The sequence below is a fragment of the Rana temporaria genome, chromosome 1 (assembly GCF_905171775.1).
Source record: "Rana temporaria chromosome 1, aRanTem1.1, whole genome shotgun sequence".
NCBI lineage: Eukaryota > Metazoa > Chordata > Amphibia > Anura > Ranidae > Rana > Rana temporaria.
The window spans coordinates 475,208,929-475,229,981 of NC_053489.1; the positions used below are offsets into that span (position 1 = coordinate 475,208,929).

General features: G+C 40.2%; 1 protein-coding gene across 5 annotated transcripts in view; it reads left to right on the forward strand.

Moving 5' to 3' along the window:
- COL25A1 (collagen type XXV alpha 1 chain) overlaps positions 1-21,053 on the forward strand; it is a 588,595-nt gene that overhangs the window by 486,266 nt on the left and 81,276 nt on the right. For all 5 annotated transcript variants that reach the window (XM_040329411.1, XM_040329395.1, XM_040329418.1 and 2 more), the window contains exon 19: positions 19,762-19,824. In XM_040329411.1, coding sequence (XP_040185345.1) covers positions 19,762-19,824 — 63 coding nt within the window. The remainder of the gene's footprint in view (positions 1-19,761; positions 19,825-21,053) is intronic.

Consider the following 21,053-nt stretch of genomic DNA (forward strand, 5'->3'; position numbering starts at 1 on the left):
GGAACCCCACCCGGGAGCATTAATGCCTGTGGTGCCCCCATAGCACATGGCATGCTAAGGGGGCACCTAGAGCAAGAACGAGCAGACAGCTTTTTTTTTTACTTTAATAAAAAAAAAATAGCCTTTCATATCCCATTAATGCTATTATGTCTATATAATCCCACTGACTCTGTGTTACGTTCACTACTTAATATTTTATTTTCCAATATCCATTTACTAGCAAATAAATTATTAATGTGGATGTAAACCGTGCATTTTGTAGCATGCAGTGTGCTTTTTAGACTTGTGAAAGCCATTTACTATTGTGGAAGTTTCCCACGTTTGTGTCATAGACATTTAATTAGCTCCCTTACAGTTTAGTGTAATACCTCCCGCTACTGCATGACATACAGGGGAGAGGTGAGGGTCGGACGAGGTTGTACAGATGTCCTCCTATGTGGGAGGTATATGTGACATTAGCTATGCATTTCAGTACAGCTCGACTAAGAGCCAAAGGTACGGTACTAGAAGATATTATTTTAAGTATGTGCCCCCACTAACCACACTAAGAACTTTAAACATTCACTTAAAACATTGCTACTTCCAAAATCTTGTTCCTGAAAATAACTCAAGTCCTTAAGATTTCTAAACATAAACCCTAACAAAATGAAACCCTGTAAGAAATTTCCGATCTCACCACAAAGCTTCATGCAGTACGCTTTAAATAATGGAGGCCTGGACTGCACATAATTGCAGGCTTATTTTAGAGCAACTATAAATATGCATCTTTTAAGATGAAGGCTCAGCCATAGAGGAAATATTTAGAGAAATAATATTCTCTGTGTTTTCACTCTTGAAATGTTCCACTTTCCATTATGAAAAAAAAAAAAGAATAAAAAGAAAATGAGTTTAATTTTACTGCTGGTGTTTCCCTGTAATCCTCTGGAGCAGGTATCATGCTGATGTGAGCTGTTATTAGCCTTGCTGTAGGAAGTAGCATGTAATAATAGTAAATGTTGAACGACGGGGGCATTCATCAGAATTTTCTCTCATACTACTCAGAGAGGGATTGACTTATATATATTTTTTTATCAAAAGCAGGGCAATAAATGTCTTGGAAATAATTACCTCAGAGTAAATCGTTATCCTTCATTCCTGAGGTAAGGTAAGGATCATGCAGTGTGATACTGTACCTCCAGGAAGAGGAAAATATTTAATATACACTCGCTGTGATATGGAGCAGTGACCATATTTCCTCTCCTAGTTATGGCTCATGTGTCAGTGAAGCTATCTAGACATATTTGTGCTTTTCTAAGTACCGGAGTGCACGTTTACTTTATTTTGCACCACGGGAACATCTGTTAGAAACAAACACTCTTTGTGACCCTGCCGTTTAATTTTAGTAAATTTTGTAGCACTGGCACTGCGTACTCCAGATGGAAAGCAAAGGGGACTCGTAAACTTGTGAAATGAGGCAATGAAATTTACTCCATATTAGCTGTTTCTTCGTTGCTGAAAGCATTTGTTTTGCCGGTAGGAACCATGGGAAGAGGGCCACACATAACACATGCTAGAAATCAGCTCTGCAACACCCAAAAAAATGGTTTGTTTAGTCATGTTATCATTAAAAATTATTCTCCCTTCATTTCTTCATAGTCCTTTTCCTATCCTATTCAGCCACTTTTAATTGCCCAATACCGAGTCTCGTGCTCATATTTCTATATTGACAGTTATAAATGCTGACTTTCTGCGCTTACAAAACCATTTAAGTCCATTCCACCTTCTAAAGCGGACATTTTTACATGTATTATAATGTCGCTTGGGGATGATGTTAACTACTGTAAACTAACTCCCCCTCCTCTTCCAGTTTAAAGGGTATTTTGTGACACCAAGAGTGAGCCGTATTTTTTTAGAACCAGCTAAAGTCTTAAGATTACTGTATCTATCCTTATATGTTGTATGCCCCTATGTTAGAGCACACTCTCAGGTACCATATACCCTTTTTTAAATTGCCATATGCCACTGCTGTATACATTTCCTTTTGAGAAAAATCTATGAAAAACAACTGCGTAGATGCGGGAATTGATTGAGATTCTTTTGTTCAGGCTGCAGGGCTGAATAAGAGAAAATTGAGCCATGTATGGCTACCTAAAGATTACCTGGATACAGTGCATCCATAAAGTATTCACAGCGCTTTACTTTTTACACATTTTGTTATGTTACAGCTTTTTTCCAAAATTGATTAAATTCATTATTTTCCTCAAAATTCTACAAACAATTCTCCATAATGAGAACATGAAAGAAGTTTATTAAACATAAAAAACATAAGTAATCACAGCCTTTTAACATGACACTTAAAATTGAGCTCAGGTGCACTCTGCTTCCACTGATCATCCTTGAGATGTTTCTACAACTTGATTGGAGTCCACCTGTGGTAAATTCAGTTGATTGGAGATGATTTGGAAAGGCACACGCCTGTCTATATAAGGTCCCACAGTTAACAGTGCATGTCAGAGCACAAACCAAGCCATGAAGTCCAAGTCTGTAAACCACCAAGACAGTATTGTATTGAGGCACAGATCTGGGGAAGGGTACAGAAACATTTCTGTAACATTGAAGGTCCCAATAAGCACAGTGGCCTCCATCACTCGTAAATGGAAGAAGAACCACCAGGACTCCTCCTAAAGCAAGTCGCCCTAACAAACTGAGCAATAGGGGGATACGAGCCTTAGTCAGGGAGGTGACCAAGAACCCGATGGTCACTCTGACAGAGCTCCAGCGTTTCACTGTGGAGAGAGGAGAACCTTCCAGAAGAACAACCATCTCTGTAGCACTCCACCAATCAGGCCTGTATGGTAGAGTGCTAGACAAAAGCCACTCCTCAGTAAAAGGCACATGACAGCCTGCCTGAAATTTGCCAAAAGGCACTTGAAGGACTCTCAGACCATAAGAAACCAAATTCTCTGGTCTGATGAAACAAAGATTGAATTCTTTGGCCTGAATGGCAAGCGTTGTGTCTGGAGAAAACCAGGCACCGATCATCATCTGGCCAATACCATCCCTACGGTGAAGCATAGTGGTGGCAGCATCATGCTGTGGGAAAGTTGTTCAGTGGCAGGAACTGGGAGATTAATCAGGATTGAGGGAATGATGAATGCAGCAATGTACAGAGACAGCCTTGATAAAAAAAACTGCTCCAGAGCGCTCTGGACCTCAGACTGGGGAGAAGTTTCATCTTCCAACAGAACAACGACCCTGAGCATACGATAACAAAGGAGTGGCTACAGGTCAACTCTGTGAATGTCCTTGATTGGCCCAGCCAGAGCCCAGGCTTGAACCAAGTTGAACATCTCTGGAGAGATCTGAAAATGAATGTGCACTGACGTTCCTCATCCAACCTGATGGAGCTTGAGAGGTCCTGCAAAGAAGAATGGGAGAAACTGCCCAAAAATAGGTGTGCTAGGCTTGCAGCATCATACTCAAAAAGACTTGAGGCTGTAATTGGTGCCAAAGGTGCTTCAACAAAGTATTGAGCAAAGGCTGTGAATACATATTCATGTGATTTTTTTATTTTTAATAAAAGATTTCAAACACACTTCTTTCACGTTGTCATTATGGGGTATTGTTTGTAGAAGGAAAGGAAAATAATTGATTTAATCCTTTTTGAAATAAGGCTGTATCACAGAAAAATGTGGAAAAAGTGAAGGGCTGTGAATACTTTCCAGATGCACTCTATCCAGACCTCATGTGCAGCCATGCATTTGTACATCTGTCCAAGTCTACGACCCCCAGCATCTTCCAATCTTCATTTGACTGTCGGTCTGTATCTATCAATACCCATCACTTGTTTCCATCTGTTTCTGTCATTCTCTGGCCTGATTTACTAAAGAATATGCAGGTTTGCAGTTGTATTGAGGCGACTATAAACAAAGCGAAACAACCACTGTAGGCTCTCACAATACTTCCTATGCACATGCAACGCTTGCAGAGATGCATACAAACACGACATCATATATACAGCTAATTTACAAATGTGGTTTGCTAATCAGTAAAATCTCAAGCATTCCATATACACTAGCTAAGTGGCAGCATACCTTGAATCAAAATGTTTTTTTGAAATGTTTTTGGGCCTGTTACATTAGTTGGCTATTTTACTTTCCCATATCATATCTGAACTATACGTCATAAACTCTGCAGCACAGCAGACAGCAGCATTGTCAGTCTAGGGAAAGGGGAAAACAAAATGTACTAGCAGATTTAAATACTAACAAATTGAAGCCAAACTCCAGTGAATAATTTATAATCAATTACAGCAAACTTTTTTTTTTTCTTATTGGGATAAAGGTTTTACATGAATAAACAAAAGCTGATCATTGTAAGCACCCCTGCCAGTGTTAAATGGTTTGACTCAAACCTGTAAACTGATACATGTAGAAGAGAGAAGAGAGCTTATCCTTTAAAAAAAATAGACTTACTGGCTAGATCACCAGATGAAAATAAAAGAAAGAAAGGTTAAAAAAATCATTAAATCTGGATGGGCTTTAGCTGTAATGTGGAAGTATGCACAGCACATCAGAGCTGTCAGTGTCGATGAGGGGGCTTGTAGACAAAGGGGGTTATTTACAAAAGGCAAATCCACTTTGCACTACAAGTGCAAACTACAAGTGCAAAGTGCACTTGAAATTGCACTGAAAGTGCACTTGAAAGTGGAGTCGCTGTAAATCTGAGGATTAGATCTGAAATGAGGTGAAGCTCTGCTGATTTTATTATCCAATCATGTGCAGGCTAAAATGCTGTTTCTTTATTCTCATTGCATGTCCCCCTCGGATCTACAGCGACTGCACTTTGAAGTGCATTTTCAGTGCAATTTCAAGTGAGTGAGTGTGAGTGAGTGAATAACTTGTATAGCGCTACAAATGCGAACTGAATCGCCTCAAGGCGCTTGGTATCCATTTTCCTTCTGTTTATCCCTCAGAATAGGTGGGTCTTGAGTTTTTTTCTGAAGGCCAGGTGATCAATTTCCGTTTGGATGTTAGTTGGTAATGCGTTCCACAGTCAAAGTCCTTGGACTGCAAATCGACGTTCTCCTTTGGTCTTGTAGCGGGCTTTGGGGATTTGCAGTAATTTTTGGTTAGTTGATCGAAGAACTTGATTGGGGTTTTGGTGTTTTATTTTCTCACTTAAATATTGGGGAGTGCTTCCGTGTACACATTTGTGCGTTAGGCATAGGGCCCTAAATGTGACTCGGTCTTTTATGGGCAGCCAATGGAGGGATCTCAGGGACGAGGTGATTGGTTCCCAGGGTTTATTCCTTACCAGTCGTGCTGCCGTGTTCTGGACGACTTGGAGACGGGCAAGCTGGTATTTTGGGAGTCCGAGGTAGAGAGAATTTGACTCTGAGACTTTTGACTTTGGTGCTTGGGGTGATGGTTTGTCCCAGAATGGGTGGTGGTGTCCAGGTCGTCCTGGCCAGTTTCTTTCGGTTTGCATGGAGTTAAAAGAGTTCTGTTTTTGCTCCATTGAGTTTGAGGTGACTCTCCGTCATCCAGTTGTCTATCTGAGTGAGGCATTTTTCTAATACGGGGTATTGGTTCTTTTTGTCGCTGATACAAAAATAAAGTTGCGTGTCATCCACGTATGAGTGATAGAGAAGGTCTTGATTACTAATTATATTTAGGAGTGGGCAGAGGTAAATGTTGAAAAGCACGGGCGATAGGGGTGATCCCTGGGGGACACCGCAAGACATGCTGCGTGATTCAGACATGAAAGGTCCTAGTTTCACTGTCTGGGAACGATTTTCCAGGAATGATGAAAACCATGGTAGATCCGAGTCTGCCACTCCAGCTACCTCTGTGAGGCGAGTTGACAACAGTTTGTGGTCTACTGTGTCAAAGGCAGTACTAAGGTCCAACAGTATCAGGAGACAAGATTCTCCATCGTCTGCTGCTTTTAGAGCGTCAGGTGCACTTGTAGTTTGCACTTGTAGTGCAAAGGTGGATTTGCCTTTAGTAAATAACCCCCAGAGTATTGCTGGAAGGAAGGTAAGTATTGCAGACTTAGTTCACCTTTCATAACATATTACATGTGACACCCATATTCAAGGTGTAATATAAAACGTTACTGTTGCAGCAGCCCCTGCCCCCTTCCCTCCAATCCCCCCATTGTGAGTGGGGGATCTTCTCCCTGCATTTGCTGTTACAATTTTTTTTTAAACTGAAGCAGTGCGGGCCTTTGTCCACCTGACCATGTCATTCTGAAAATGTGGGAAATTCAATTACCAACAGCCTTTGTGGCTGTCAGTTTGTAGTTCTCAAAGAACTACCAGGGCGCTGTTGAGTGCGCTAGGTAGTTCATTAATGCTTCCTGTCGGTGTGTAACTGCCTGATTGTACGAAGTACAAGCAGACAGCTTACACCAACAGTCTGCAAGAGTCCTGCATTGCACCCGCGATCTGCTGATCGTGGGTGCAATGCTTTGCAGGCTCCTACTAAAGAAAATAATAAATGCACAGTTTCTTTTACCTGCAAAAAGATGTGCATTTTTTAAATTAATTTTTTACAAAGATTAACTTATTAATTTCCTTAATTTCTTTCATTTCCAGTGAGCTGCCTTTGTTCATGCAGGAAGCAAGATGTCCATTTAAGTGCCCATCTTCCACATATACTCACCTTCCCTTTGCTCCCCTCTGTTCTGTTTATATTTCTAGACCAAGGGCACTGATACATCTATGGGTCTTCTGCTGCAGATAACAATTACCTTTTGGGCAATGCCATGCTCTGACACACCAAGGCTAAATAAGGAAGAATAATTTAGAAAATACTCCCAACAAGGCAACAAAACAGTATGGCAATAGCAATAACACATAATAAATTGTATACAAATAAAGAGGAATGGGTATCTCTGCACCTGAACCCTGAAACTAGGGAGGTCTTAAGTAAAAGAGTGCTACTGGAAGCTAACGTTCCTTTAGTCTTTACAAACCCCCCCCCCCCACTGGCCAGTGTAATAAACTGTTGGGGTTTCTACATTGAAACACTCAGGTTTCCCACAGTACAGGGCATAAGCACCTAAATGGTATCCTAAGGTAAGGTTACTGTAACGGTCAGGGGTTAACACCGTTTACGATCTTTCATTCCACCAACCCAAGACAGCTTATCCGACACTCCACAATCCAGCAGACAGGACCCATTCCATTCCCGAGAATAAACGAGACAAGCTCTGTTCTCTGAGTCAAACGAATGAACACCTTTAATGGTACACTCAGCTTGTTATATACAGTTACAAGCATGTTACAGAGACAATGAAACTCTCCACCCAAAACATCACACAATGGGCCCTTAACGATTTCCCCCCTCAATCCACCTCCCAGACAGACATTTGGGCACCGCATCTAGAGGAGTTAATTACTACAGCTGACAAGTCACATTCCACACCTATGATCATTAGACTTACACACAATACAGTGTCATTAGCATCACACAATAAAAGATCTTAGGAGCAGACCTAATTAACACAATGGACAACAGACAGTAAATACAGCAAGACACTTGAACATCCGTTAATAGGCAGCCAGACTGGCTACCAAGCTCCAATTCACATCACCACAGTAGCAGACTTAGTTAGCATCTCAACAGTCTATGTTACACATTGAATGAGACATTCTTATTGACCTGTTGGGGGTCAGAATAAACAACCTGTAATATTCCAAGATCCTGCAATACATGAATTATCATTAATGTCCCATCTCATGTAATCCGAGATATCAGTTCTCAGTCATCCTATGCCCAAAGGGGACATAGGAGGACCCTAGACCCAAGAATCATTAGTGAAACTGGCGCAGGAGTACCCCCCATCCTTCAAAAGTCTCTGGGTGTCACGGGCCATTACAGATTGATAACAGAAATCAAAAACAAAAGCTTATTGGTGACTGGGAACAGGGAGAGTAACTTTGTTGGTCAAAGTACTATTAGACACTTGGTCTTATTACTATTAGACACAGCATGGTCTGTGTATAGGAAGCTCTGGAAGCCCGGGGCTACAATTAGTACTTTAAGCTGTCAGTAGCATGTTTCTGTCTCCCTTTCTTCCCACACATAAGATGTCTGAGCAGCAAATTACCTTGACCTAACATTGTCAGGAGGGGGATGAGAGTCTTTATCTTTACATAAACTCTGACTACAGTACCTTAGAGCTTACACAAGACTTCTTTTTGCTTAAAGGATTATTTGACCTTTTCAGAAAAAAATGCCCTTTGCAGCAGCCATCTTGCAAATAGCAGGCATTCTAACACTATGCCCAGAGGGAGGAACTGTTGGAGTAAGGACCTGGAATAAAAGGAAACTGCAGCATAAAGAATCCTAGATACTATAGTTGTTGTTTATTTTAAACAATGCAGATTGAAGTTAGTTCTCCATCCAACAGCCTTTATGCAAGGGATGTGCCCTGTGTGTCTTAAAAATAACTGCATAATTAACAAACCAAGTGCGATCTATCTTGCCTATTTGGCTTTGGTTCATGTGAGATTAAATAATGTATTTGTTGAAATAATTACTAAACAGAGATTTTCAAAAATACTTAAAACATAATCAGCTGATAACAAACACTTCCGTTTATTGCCTGCTCATTATCATCCATGTGTTATTACATACGCTGCCCAATCTTCATGGCTGATACTTTAATTCCACACATACATTGAAAGACTATCATTAAATGTCTTATTATTAAACATGCAAGTTGTCACATTGCTTATATTTTCTCCATAGTAATGACCTTCTTTTTCTCACCGCTAATTATCATCTTTTAATGAGATTCGTTATTTCAGTTGTCTCATTATGCAATCTTTCTTTTGGCTTCTACCATTGATCACAGTATTGATTTGCTTCTGCCTAGTGACTTTGCAAACAACTGTCAGTTCGTCATTGCCTTTTCTAAATGTCTCAATTTTTCCTGCATGTGCTTTTAATCTCACTTTCCTTTAGCACTGGCAATACAAGTGGCTTTGTATAAGTAATGCTTAATGTGTATCAAGAAAAGTCACTTCAGGTGAGCTCTTTGGAAGTTTTTGAGTGGGCCAGGTAGGAATTGTTGCTGGATTTAATTTTGGGGAAATTGATGCATATTTTATTGGCTAGTGTATCAGGTACATTTTCCACTCAGTAGGAAGACAAACTCACAACTGGAAAATCTAAGAGGACTCTGTTTGCCTTTAGGCAGTTGCAATTGCAAAAGAAGCAGCCAACAAGTGCAGCGATAGTGCTGGGCTTTTTAAGTAGAAAGAAACCCCCCCCCCCCCAAGAATAAAGATGAATTCCCCAGAGACTAAAGCCCTGTACACATTGTAAAACATTGTTTTTCCTGACGAGATTCTTGGCAAGATTCTCTTGCCGGCCGAGTGTACACACACTCCATTCAAAAGAACCGCTGTTCTTTTGAATGGCACGAACGCGGTGACGTCTTCGAGTATGACGAGCATGCGCTCGTCACATTCGATGCCGACGCCGCCATCTTGCTTCATCCTACTTATTCCTTGGAAGTTACCGCGAATGCGTCAAAGTCATTTCAAGCATGCGCGGGTTTCCATGGAGAGGTAAGTATACACATGCTCAGGTTTCTCGGCAGGAAAACACTGCCGATAATCTCACGACGAGAAAATAGAGGTTCTCTATTTTTCTCTTCGAGATTCTGGGCAGTTTTCTTGACGAGAAACCCCAAAGCCTCGTACACACGCTCGGTATACTCAGCAAGAAACCTCTGCCAGCAGCTTTCTTGCCAAGAAAACCGTGCGTGTGTACGAGGCTTGAGGGTTTGATTTACTAAAAGCAAATTGGCTGTGCACTCTGCAAGAGTAATTGCTCCAAAGCGTAGTAAAAATGAGCAGAAGCTCTGCTGACTTTCATCATCCAATCATGTGCAAGCAAAAAATGATGTTTTTTTATTTTTCCTTGCATATGATTGGGCATTCTTTGCAAAGTGAAGCTTTACCTCACTTACTAAGCTCTGGAGCAATTGCACTTGCAGATTACAACTGCAATTTGCAAAGTGCACAGTCTAGTTGCCTTTTCTAAATCACAATGAATGTTTAAAAACAAGTCAGCAATGGCAGCTCCTGTTGTTATTGTGATAGGATCACTTTATGTACAGTTCCGTATTTTAGCAGGTGGATAGCTGTTTTCAATAGCAAAATCTCACTGGCATTTATAAAAAAAAAAAAAAAAAGGAAGCAAAATAAAATATTATAGATTGTCTCCGGCTTGGTTTATATGACAGTAATACATTATTGGTTAGTTAATCCGCTTGAGGCTAAAATGGATGCCAACCCTCATTTTTTTCCGCTTGTTATGATGATGTTGGTTAGCTGCTAAACCAGCTGCTGAAGATCTGTACCTGATATCATACTGGTAAAAATACCATTTACCCTCATCTCAGTCACTACATTTTAGTCAGTGAAATGCGCTGACTTCCCTTTTTTAATTTTCTATCGGAAACCTATACTGAAATATAATTGTAGCTGGACTGTTTTCTGTGGTGTGGCTCCTTAGTCTTAAATCTGTTAAATGAAAACTGTGTTATTGAATGCAGTAGAGACTTTTCATGCTGTTTCTGTGTGGCGTGTCTTCTACCCTAAGGTCGTGTACACACGATCGGTTAAACCGATGAGAACGGTCTGATGGACCGTTTTCAACGGTCCAAACCGATCGTGTGTGTGCCCCATCGGGTATTTATCCATAGGTTAAAAAAAAGCAATCTTGTTTTAAATTTAACCGATGGATACCTAACCGATAGAAAAAAAACGATCGTTTGTAGGCACGTTAAAAAAATCCACGCATGCTCAGAATCAAGTCGATGCATGCTTGGAAGCATTGAACTTTGTTTTTTTCAGCACGTCGTTGTGTTTTACGTCACCGCGTTCTGACACGATCGTTTTTTTAACTGATGGTGTGTAGGCACGACTGACCATCAGTCAGCTTCATCGGTTAACCGATGAAAACGGTCCATCAGACCGTTTTCATCGGATGGACTGATCGTGTGTACAGGGCTTAAGGCTTGGTTCACATTTATGCATGATGTGTGTTGGACAGCCTATTCGCTTCAATGGGCTGCTCTACCTGCGAGAAACATAGGGAAAACATGTGGAAAGAAGTCCCCAACACTTTTTAGAATCGCACTACAATGAACCACATGGTGCTGTGTCACCATGCAGTTTGGTGCATCCATAAATTGCTTGCGTTTGCTTATCCATGGATTGCCATTGGCTAAAGAGGAGCATGTTTGTGTGCGTGTCAGGAAAGTACGCAATTTTGTGAACGTTCCTGGTACACATAGATGTGAACTAACACTAAGACGATGCACAGAGCAGTAGGGATGGATATACAGAGTGTAATACCCCAGAGAAACCAGGGTTTCAGTTTATTGCGACCACATCAAGTGATTTCTCAGGGTTGATTTCTTGTTTTTTTGCACTGATTTAGTGAACAAGCAAACTAAATTGTTCCACAAAATATGATCTTAGGTGTTAAACTACACCAAGTGATTAGATACAGTATGTGCAAACTTTAAAAAATGTGCTTGACATTTTATTATTAGCGGTTAATCTGAGCGCTCCTCTAATTCATTACAATGCATAGATACAAATACATTTTTAAACCTCACCACACTCAATTCATTAGTGGGTAATCAAGGTGATCCATCCAGGCAGTTAAACTCCTCTCAGTGTGTATTGCATATTAAACATTGTGATTACCTAGGGGCATATTTATTAAACTCTGATGAATCCAGGCATTGATATTTGCTGTACGTTCTACAGAAACATTCACCCTTTTTATAACCTAGTTATGATTATTATTATTATTATTATTATACAGGATTTATATAGCGCCAACAGTTTACGCAGCGCTTTACAACATCAGGGAAGACATTATAGTTACAATACAATTTAATACAGGAATGATCAGAGGGCCCTGCTCGTTAGAGCTCACAATCTAGAAGGGAGGGTGAAGTGGATCAGAGGGTAGTAGATGTGGGGGGTGATCAGGTGGGCAAAGTTAAAATACAGTTGTTAGGTGTGGGTAGGATAGGCTTCTCTGAAGAGGAGGGTTTTCAGGGATCCTCGAAAAGCTAAAAGAGAAGGAGATAGACGGATAGTTTGGGGTAAGGAGTTCCATAGGCTTGGAGAGGCTCTGGAAAAGTCCTGTAGACGAGCATGGGAGGAGGTGATGAGAGAGCTAGAGAGCAGGAGGTCTTGAGAAGAACGAAGAGAGCGATTAGGTTGGTATTTGGAGACTAGGTCAGTGATGTAGCAGGGGGCAGAATTGTGGATGGCTTTGAAGGTCATAGTTAGTATTTTGAATTTAATTCGTTGGGCAAGCGGAAGCCAGTGGAGGGATTGACATAGAGGAGTAGCAGAGACAGAGCGGTTGGTAAGGTGGATAAGTCTGGCTGCAGCATTCATGATGGATTGAAGGGGGGTTAGAGTATGCAGCGGTAAGCCAATGAGAAGGGAATTGCAGTAATCAAGGCGAGAGATGACCAGGGAGTGAATTAAGAGCTTTGTGGCGTCATTGGTTAGAAAGGGGCGTATTTTGGAGATGTTGCGGAGGTTGAGGCGGCAAGATTTGGACAGTGATTGAACATGAGGCTTAAAGGACAGTTCAGAGTCCAGGACTACTCCTAGGACCTTGACATGTGGGGATGGGCTGATAGTTGTGCCATCAATTTTGACAGAAAGATCAGGGGAAGAGGCACGTGGGGGAGGAAAAATGATAAGTTCGGTTTTGGATAGGTTGAGTTTGAGGAAGTGACGTGACATCCAAAGTGATATATCTGATAGTAAATTAGTGATACGTGAGGAAAATGAAGGAGTGAGTTGAGGGGCAGAGAAATAGATTTGAGTGTCATCAGCGTAAAGATGGTATTGGAAGCCGTGGGAGGCTATCAGCTGACCCAGGGAGGAGGTGTAGATTGAAAATAGGAGGGGTCCAAGAACAGAACCTTGGGGGACCCCAACAGAGAATGGTAGAGGAGAGGAGGAAGTAGAGTTGTAAGTAACGCTGAAGGTGCGGTTGGATAAGTAGGTAGAGAACCAGCGAAGAGTAAAGTCACAGAGACCAAAGGTGTGGAGTTTTTTGAGGAGGAGTGGGTGGTCAACCGTGTCGAAGGCGGCAGAGAGGTCCAGGAGTAGGAGCACAGAATAGTGTCCTTTAGTTTTGGCCGTTAGTATATCGTTTGTTAGTTTTAGGAGAGCAGTTTCAGTGGAATGTTGTGGACGAAATCCAGACTGAAGGGGATCAAGAAGGTTATTGTCAGCAAGGTGTATGCTCAGTTGGTTGTAGACTAGACGTTCAAGGAGTTTGGATAAAAAGGGGAGCAAGGAGATGGGGCGTAGGTTGTCTAGATTGGATGGGTCCAGTGAGGGCTTTTTAAGTATGGGGCTGACTAGTGCATGTTTCAAAGAGTTAGGGAAGATGCCAGAAGAGAGGGAGAGATTGAAGATGTGGGTAAGAGAGTGTAGAATAGAGCAAGAGGGTGAACGTAGCATTTGTGAGGGAACAGGATCTAGAGCGCAGGTGGTAAGATGGACATTAGTTAGTAATTTAGCGACCTCCTCTGTAGTGGTGGGGTTGAACGAGGGAAGTAGTGACTGTACCTGTGTGCATGAGGTGTGAGGTGTGGAGGATGTCTGAACAGTAGAGATCTCCTTGCGAATTGTATCAATCTTCTGTTTGAAGTGATTGGCAATCTCCTGGGCGTTGATTGAGTTAGTGGGTGGAGGCAATGGAGGACGAAGGAGGGAGTTGAAGGTAGCGAAGAGTTGACGGGGACGGGATGATAAGTTTTTAATGAGGGTGATGAAGTAGGTCTGTTTGGCAGCGAGGAGGCTGGAATTGTATTTTTGGAGGGCAGATTTATACTGGACGAAGTCTTCCTGGGACTTAGTCTTGCGCCACTGGCGCTCGAGAGCACGGTTGTGTTTTTTCAGACTTCTAGTATCATCAGTTTGCCAGGGTTGAAGGGGGCGGGGCCTTATTCTGCGTGTGGTGAGGGGGGCCAGTCTGTCCAGTGATGCTAGAAGTGAAGTGTTGTAGACAGAAGTAGCTAGGTCAGTGCAGGACAGGGGTGCAATTTTGTCATAGAGGTGGTCAGTTGCAGAGTGTAGAAGAGAAGGGTTGATATGCTGAAGGTTTCTACGAGTGACTGTTAGGTATTTGGAGGGAGAGGAGACGGAGGAGAGGGAGAGCGTGAAATTAATAAGGTGGTGATCAGAGAGGGGGTAAGGATCGATGGAGAGGTTGCATGGAGTGCATAGGTGGGAAAAGACAAGGTCAAGGGTATTGCCTTCAGAGTGAGTAGGAGCATGTATCCATTGCTTCAGGTCAAAAGAGGAGGTTAGACTGAGAAGTTTGGAAGTTGCAGGAGTGTTAGCATTTGTAGGAATGTTGAAGTCGCCAAGAATGATTGTGGGGATTTCAGAAGAGAGAAAGTAGGGTAGCCAGGCAGAGAAGTCATCAAGAAAGGAGGATACTGGACCGGGGGGGCGGTAGATCACAGCTATCCTTAGAGAAACTGGGGAGAAGAGACGAACGCAATGCGCCTCAAATGAGGAGAGTGACAGAGAGGGAGGTGGGTGAAATACCTGAAAGGTGCTATGTGGGGCTAAAAGGATTCCAACACCCCCTCCTTTGCGTCCACTGAGTCTGGGGGAGTGAGTCCAAAGAAGACCACCGTGGGATAGAGCAGCAGAAGACGCAGTGTCGGATTCGTGGAGCCAGGTTTCAGTAATGGCGAGTAGATTAAATGAGTTTGCGATAAAGAGATCGTGGAGGGACATGAGTTTGTTACAGATGGAGCGAGCGTTCAGAATGGCGCAGGAGAAAGGGAGTCTGGTCATGGGAAGAAGAGAAATGGGAACCAGATTGTGTGCATTGCGACTGCACCCAGAGCGTGTAGGGTAATGTGTGCGTTGAGCACGGTTTGATGAAGGAGGCCCAGGGTTTGGGGAGATATCACCAGAGGATAGGAGAAGCAGGAGGGTGAGGGAGGTAATGTGGGAATGCGATTTATATGAGTGGACCTGCCCCAGTGATTTGGAGCATTGGGCGTTTGACTTTAGAATTAGCATGAGTTGGTGAGTGCAGTAATAAGGAGAGGACAGAAGTGAGGGTGATATATAGAGGGTGTAGGGTGGACCAGAGGGGTGACTGGAAGAAAGTTTGAGGATAGAAAACCCAACTGTCAGAAGGAGTGGTAGAGAGTGCATTTTCGAAGGGGAGGAATGTGAATTCCACCCAAAAAAAATAAAATAAAAATTATACCTGTATCATGAACAGCAAACTAAAGATTTGTTTTGCTTTGTGCAATCGCTGAAGTGCTGAGGCCGAAGTGCTTCCACTTATAGAAAAGCCCCACTTGAAGAATAGCCCCAGATGCAAGGAGCCCCCTGCATATGCTTCCCCCCAAAAGGAAGCTTACATTTATACTGCTGGATATAGGGGGTGGGTGCTTTCAATTAACTAATCAGGAGGCAATAAGGTATGCTGTTCAACAGGGCAGAATTCTTAGTTCAGAAACAGAACAGCAAGAGGACAATAAAATTAATGGCCCATGATTTGGGTAAGCCAAGGAAGATAATAAAACATTGTAAGGTGGACAGGGCTACAGAGGGTTAAGCAAAGATAACATGCCAGTATTATCAAATGGACATAAGCAATGCAGACAGCAATGATTCAATTCTAGGTGGATGTCAGTCAGCTGCAAACACATACCATCAATTTAGACTATGGGGAATTAAACACGTTCAGTTTTCAATTCTGGGTGGATGTCAGTCAGCTGCAAACACATACCATCAATTTAGACTATGGGGAATTAAACACGTTCAGTTTTCAATTCTGGGTGGATGTCAGTCAGCTGCAAACACATACCATCAATTTAGACTATGGGGAATTAAACACGTTCAGTTTTCAATTCTGGGTGGATGTCAGTCAGCTGCAAACACATACCATCAATTTAGACTATGGGGAATTAAACACGTTCAGTTTTCAATTCTGGGTGGATGTCAGTCAGCTGCAAACACATACCATCAATTTAGACTATGGGGAATTAAACACGTTCAGTTTTCAATTCTGGGTGGATGTCAGTCAGCTGCAAACACATACCATCAATTTAGACTATGGGGAATTAAACACGTTCAGTTTTCAATTCTGGGTGGATGTCAGTCAGCTGCAAACACATACCTGTGAAGAGAGAGAAGAATCTTCAGACAAGTGCTGAGGCCGAAGTGCTTCCACTTATAGAAAAGCCCCACTTGAAGAATAGCCCCAGATGCAAGGAGCCCCCTGCATATCCATATGATGACATGTGGATAAGTCTAGGATCCTTGCATTTTTCCCGCACCGCATTGCATTCGCAGTGTGTTTGCAGTCCGTTTGCAAGTGTCAATACAAAGTTAATGACAACCCAAATGCAAATGCAGTGCAGCTTGCCTGCACCGGATTGCAAGCTACAAAACGACAATGCGATCCAGTTGTAGTGTAGCTCCAAAAAAGGTGCCTGCTATTCTGTGGTGCGATGCAGTGCATTTTGAGCCCATTAAAAATGAATGGGCTCAAATTGCACCACACTGAATCACATGTGAATTCACATGCAGGTTATAGTGTGAACCAGGGCTAACTGTTCAAACTAGTGAAAATGTGTGAATCTGCAGTGGATCTTTTGTCAACATTTGGTAAATGTGTAGTGTATCTTTACACAGAGCATACTGTTAAGTAGAATGTACAGGCATACCCCACTTTTAAGTACACATTGGGGTTTATTTACTAAAGCTGCAATGCGAAAAATCAGGCTCACTTCTGCATAGAAAGTATTTTTTAACTAAACAATATGAATTAGTACCCTTTTTGAAAGATACTCTGTAGTTGATTTACTAAAGGTATATATACTGTGCCGTCTGCAAGTGCATTTGCCCCAGAGCCTAGTAAATGATGTAAGGCTTCTCTCTGCAAAGAGTACCCAATTACATGCAAGGAGAATAAAAATAAAAACAGCATTTTTGCTTGCACATGATTGGATAATATAAATCAGCAGAGTTTCTGCTCATTTACTATGCTCTAGAGCAACTTCACTTGCAGAGTCCAACTGTACTTTGCAAAGTGCACAGTCTTTTTCCCTTTAGTAAATAAACCCCAGTACTGTATATATACATGCGTCATTGACTTACAAATATATAAAACCATTTAATAATGTATATCAAATTCAGTTACTTTATAATCAAAATGTGTTTAGAATATTTTTAGTACCTTTTCTCATGTTGTTTTCTTTTTTCATCTCACCTAAACTGTGTATTGTCTGTATTTATTATATTCATTTTTGCATGATATAAATATGCACATATATTATACATATAAGTATTTTTTTTCATCTATAAGCAGGATACCTATATCTAATGTTATCAATCCAAACTAACCAATCTAATCTAGTCTAATCAGTTCTAATCAAATACATTTTTCAACAGCCTAGAGATGTATGTATTTTCTTAAGGATCTCTTTAATTAGAATTATAGTGAAATTTTTAGTATTGTCTGTGTATGTTACATATATTAGTTGTGACATCTATATGAAGTACTAGGTGGCCAACAATCCACAGTTGTTCCAGAGCTTTAAAACACAGATCCTACACTTTAGAATGGTATATGTGCTGAATAAAGGTTTTTGGCAAATGTGCAGAGTTTGCACATGGAATGGCACGTTCTACAGGTTATATAGAGTGATTAGTATAGGAAGAACTATATCCTGTTGAAGAACAGATAATGATGAAAGACGTTGAATGATGCTTGTTGCAGCAATGATTGGCCTGTTCTAGAATGAGGCCTTTCCTACACTTATAACATATTTAAAATGTTTTGATTCCTGCATGTAATTTTGAATGCTGTTGATGTAAGTTTACATGTTTAATGCACAGTCAATAAATGTACAAATGTAACCAGATTTGCCCATTGCAGTGCAGGCCATGGAGAAAGTAAATGACTGATTATTTTTGTGGGATAGGATATAGACATGCTATCTAATTTCATATAAAGATACATTGCATGAGAAAGCTAACAGCCTTCCGTCTGTAAATGCTCTATAATTTTTTCTAACACTTTGTGTGCGGGCTATGTAACAATTTTCCCTGCTTAGAGCTGTGCATTGTATTGACCTATGGACCTTATGAAATAGTTATTTTGCTTTTTCAGTATCTTGTTTCATCATTTGATAACAATGTTTAACTAATATAAACTATCATCCTTAATATAATAGGGCTAAGGGCTATGTGCTAGCTGCAGAATTCCAGAGCAACAAATCAGATAACATCATTCCCTAGTCTGAGTACAGTACTGCAAAAACTGATCTGTTTTAGGTTACAGCTCACAATTCCTCATTGAGCATTTATATTAAAAACAATTCCCCTTGATCTGTAGGGAGTTATTTCACTTCAAATGGAGACAACACGTATTTATATATATATATATATATATATATATATATATATATATATATATATATATATATATATATATATATATATACTGTATATATGATATGTGTAATGGAAGTTTAAAGCCCAAATACAGTTGAGATGCATCAATAGAAAAAGTGTGCAAAGTCTTAAAGTTTGTTTTCATTAAAAATCAGCTGATCTCTGAGTTAGACTTGTGCACAACAGAAAATGTTGTTTTGTTTTCATTCTTGTTTTCGGATAATTCATTATTTTTGTAGAGATTAGATATTCGTTATAACAAATCTATAAATGTTATTGTTTAATTGTTAAATTTTCTGATAATTTGTTATTTATGTATGTATATATCCCGTAGTTCGGAAAGTCGTTTGTTTATTGAATCCATTATCACACACAATGACAATATCTCGTCTCCTCTGCTCAAATACAATACAACACCCTTCTCATTCAATTCTCAGGAATGCACTTTGCCAGTAATCCAACCTCTAGCACAAAATGAATCAGCTGATAGGACTGAAAGATTTACTCAGAGTTGACCTTTTGTTCCATTAGACCTTTAACGAATTAACAAATCGTGCCAAATTCATTAGTTATTTTCGTTATAGCTTCTTATCTATTAGTTGAAATTCATTATTTATTTTCTTCGGACATTCGGAAGATGCAAAACTCGGCCAAATTTCAATTTGTTAAGAGACAAAGTGCACATGTCTACCATTAAAAGAAAAGCCATTCCTTCAGAGAGATGCTGTAGAATAGGACCCTCCTCTCGGTGGAGAAGCAGTAATCTCTTTGCAGAAGTCTGACACAGCCCCTTCTGCGTCAGAGACAGAGCTCTCCAATCGGTGGGGAGCATGCACTTTGCTCATTACAGAGCTATAGATCTGACTCAGTAGGGTGCATGTCAAACCTAAGGATCCCACTCAGATGGTATTTGCAGGAGTCTTTTCTTACTTATGCTGTGGATACTTTTTTTTTCAACAGATAGCTGTGGATACTTTAGAAAGAAAACAAACTGAATGACATTGAACACTTTCATTTGATGCACCTGGAATGTATTTAGCTGATTTAAATGGAAGGATCAATTAGGTTGAAAAAAACGGATGGGTTCATAACCTTTCCAATGTGATTCTTTTGATACCTGTAATCCAACATAGTTTTCTTTACTTTTTATATATTTATATTTATATTCTCTTTACTTTTTACATTTTATCTCCACTAATAGGGTGCATATTCAATATTTCATATGTCAGTTATGTACTTTACATGTTCCTACTAACAACATGTGCTTTCTGAAGGGGGAACCAGGATTCCTTGGACCTCAAGGAGAACCTGGCCTACCAGGCCTTCCAGGAACCAAGGTAAGAACTAATGTTCTTCTAAAGCTATCCATACATGCAACAATATCACCATTTAAAAGTAAACATTAGATCGTAGTAGATGCCTATTGCTGTACTTGTGCATTCTCTGGTTAGTTAGTGTTGGGCTTTCAAAAAAGTTCCTTGAAATTATAGAGTACAAAGGCATATTGTTGGAAGCAGCCTAAAACATTAAAATACATTTTCAACAGCTCACATTAAGATGACCAATGAAGTATGATTTAATAATAGCTGCTATGAGTCATACCTTTCCCTTTTTTATTACATACAATCCATGTAAAATATATTCTTCTTACTATGCTTGTTCATTCTACTTTGTATAACTTTCTTTTGTATATTGTTTTAAGCAGTGTCATAATAATGATAGTACTATAGCTGTATAAATTATGGTATGTAAGACATTCCACAATTAATATAACTGTTGGCGCTATATAAATCTTGTATAATAATAATAAAATAACTTGCATACAGGGTCTCTCTAGTGGCACACCTATTGTATAATGTCTACTTGCACAAGCTCTATCCCTTGTATCATTATTGTAATAAAAAGTACTATAAGAATGTGACCTTATATGTACAAACTGTGCAGATCATCAAAGAAAAAGGGGAGATGAGTACATGTTGCCTAAGTTATAAAAAAATGTTAGGCTGCCTCTCAATATCCCTGGCACATTTCACTTTGCTGAATTTAGTCTCAAAAGTGCAGAGGTGAAAGAAGGAAGAAATATAAAAGGAAAAATGGGGTATATTATTAAAGCTGTTCATTCTTTTGCATGCAGCAATTTTTACAATATGTACTTTGTGGTGTGCTGTAACACAAATGAGCTATAGAGCATTGGCTAGGTGCATTGAGGTGCCATTAAAAATAAAAGATACCACAAAGCACAGCATCTATATGTTTCTGTATCTTTTAAGTCACGTTACCACAATGCATCAGTGCAAATGGGCCCTTAGGCTTATTGTCCTCTCTATGAATTTGAAAATTAGGTGAAATAAATATCAGTATTGAAAGTAAAATGTTGGGACCTCATGGGATAATGGATTTTACAATATTTTTAGATGCTGCTTTTCTGATTTATATTTTTACATTTTTACTTCTTTTTAGTGTTTATTTTTATAAGTATATCTATGTATATGCATGTTATGGGTCTGTTAAGTCAGCTCTTCTTTTAAAATGGCAAAAAAAATCTGGAAATGGATGAACAAGAAAA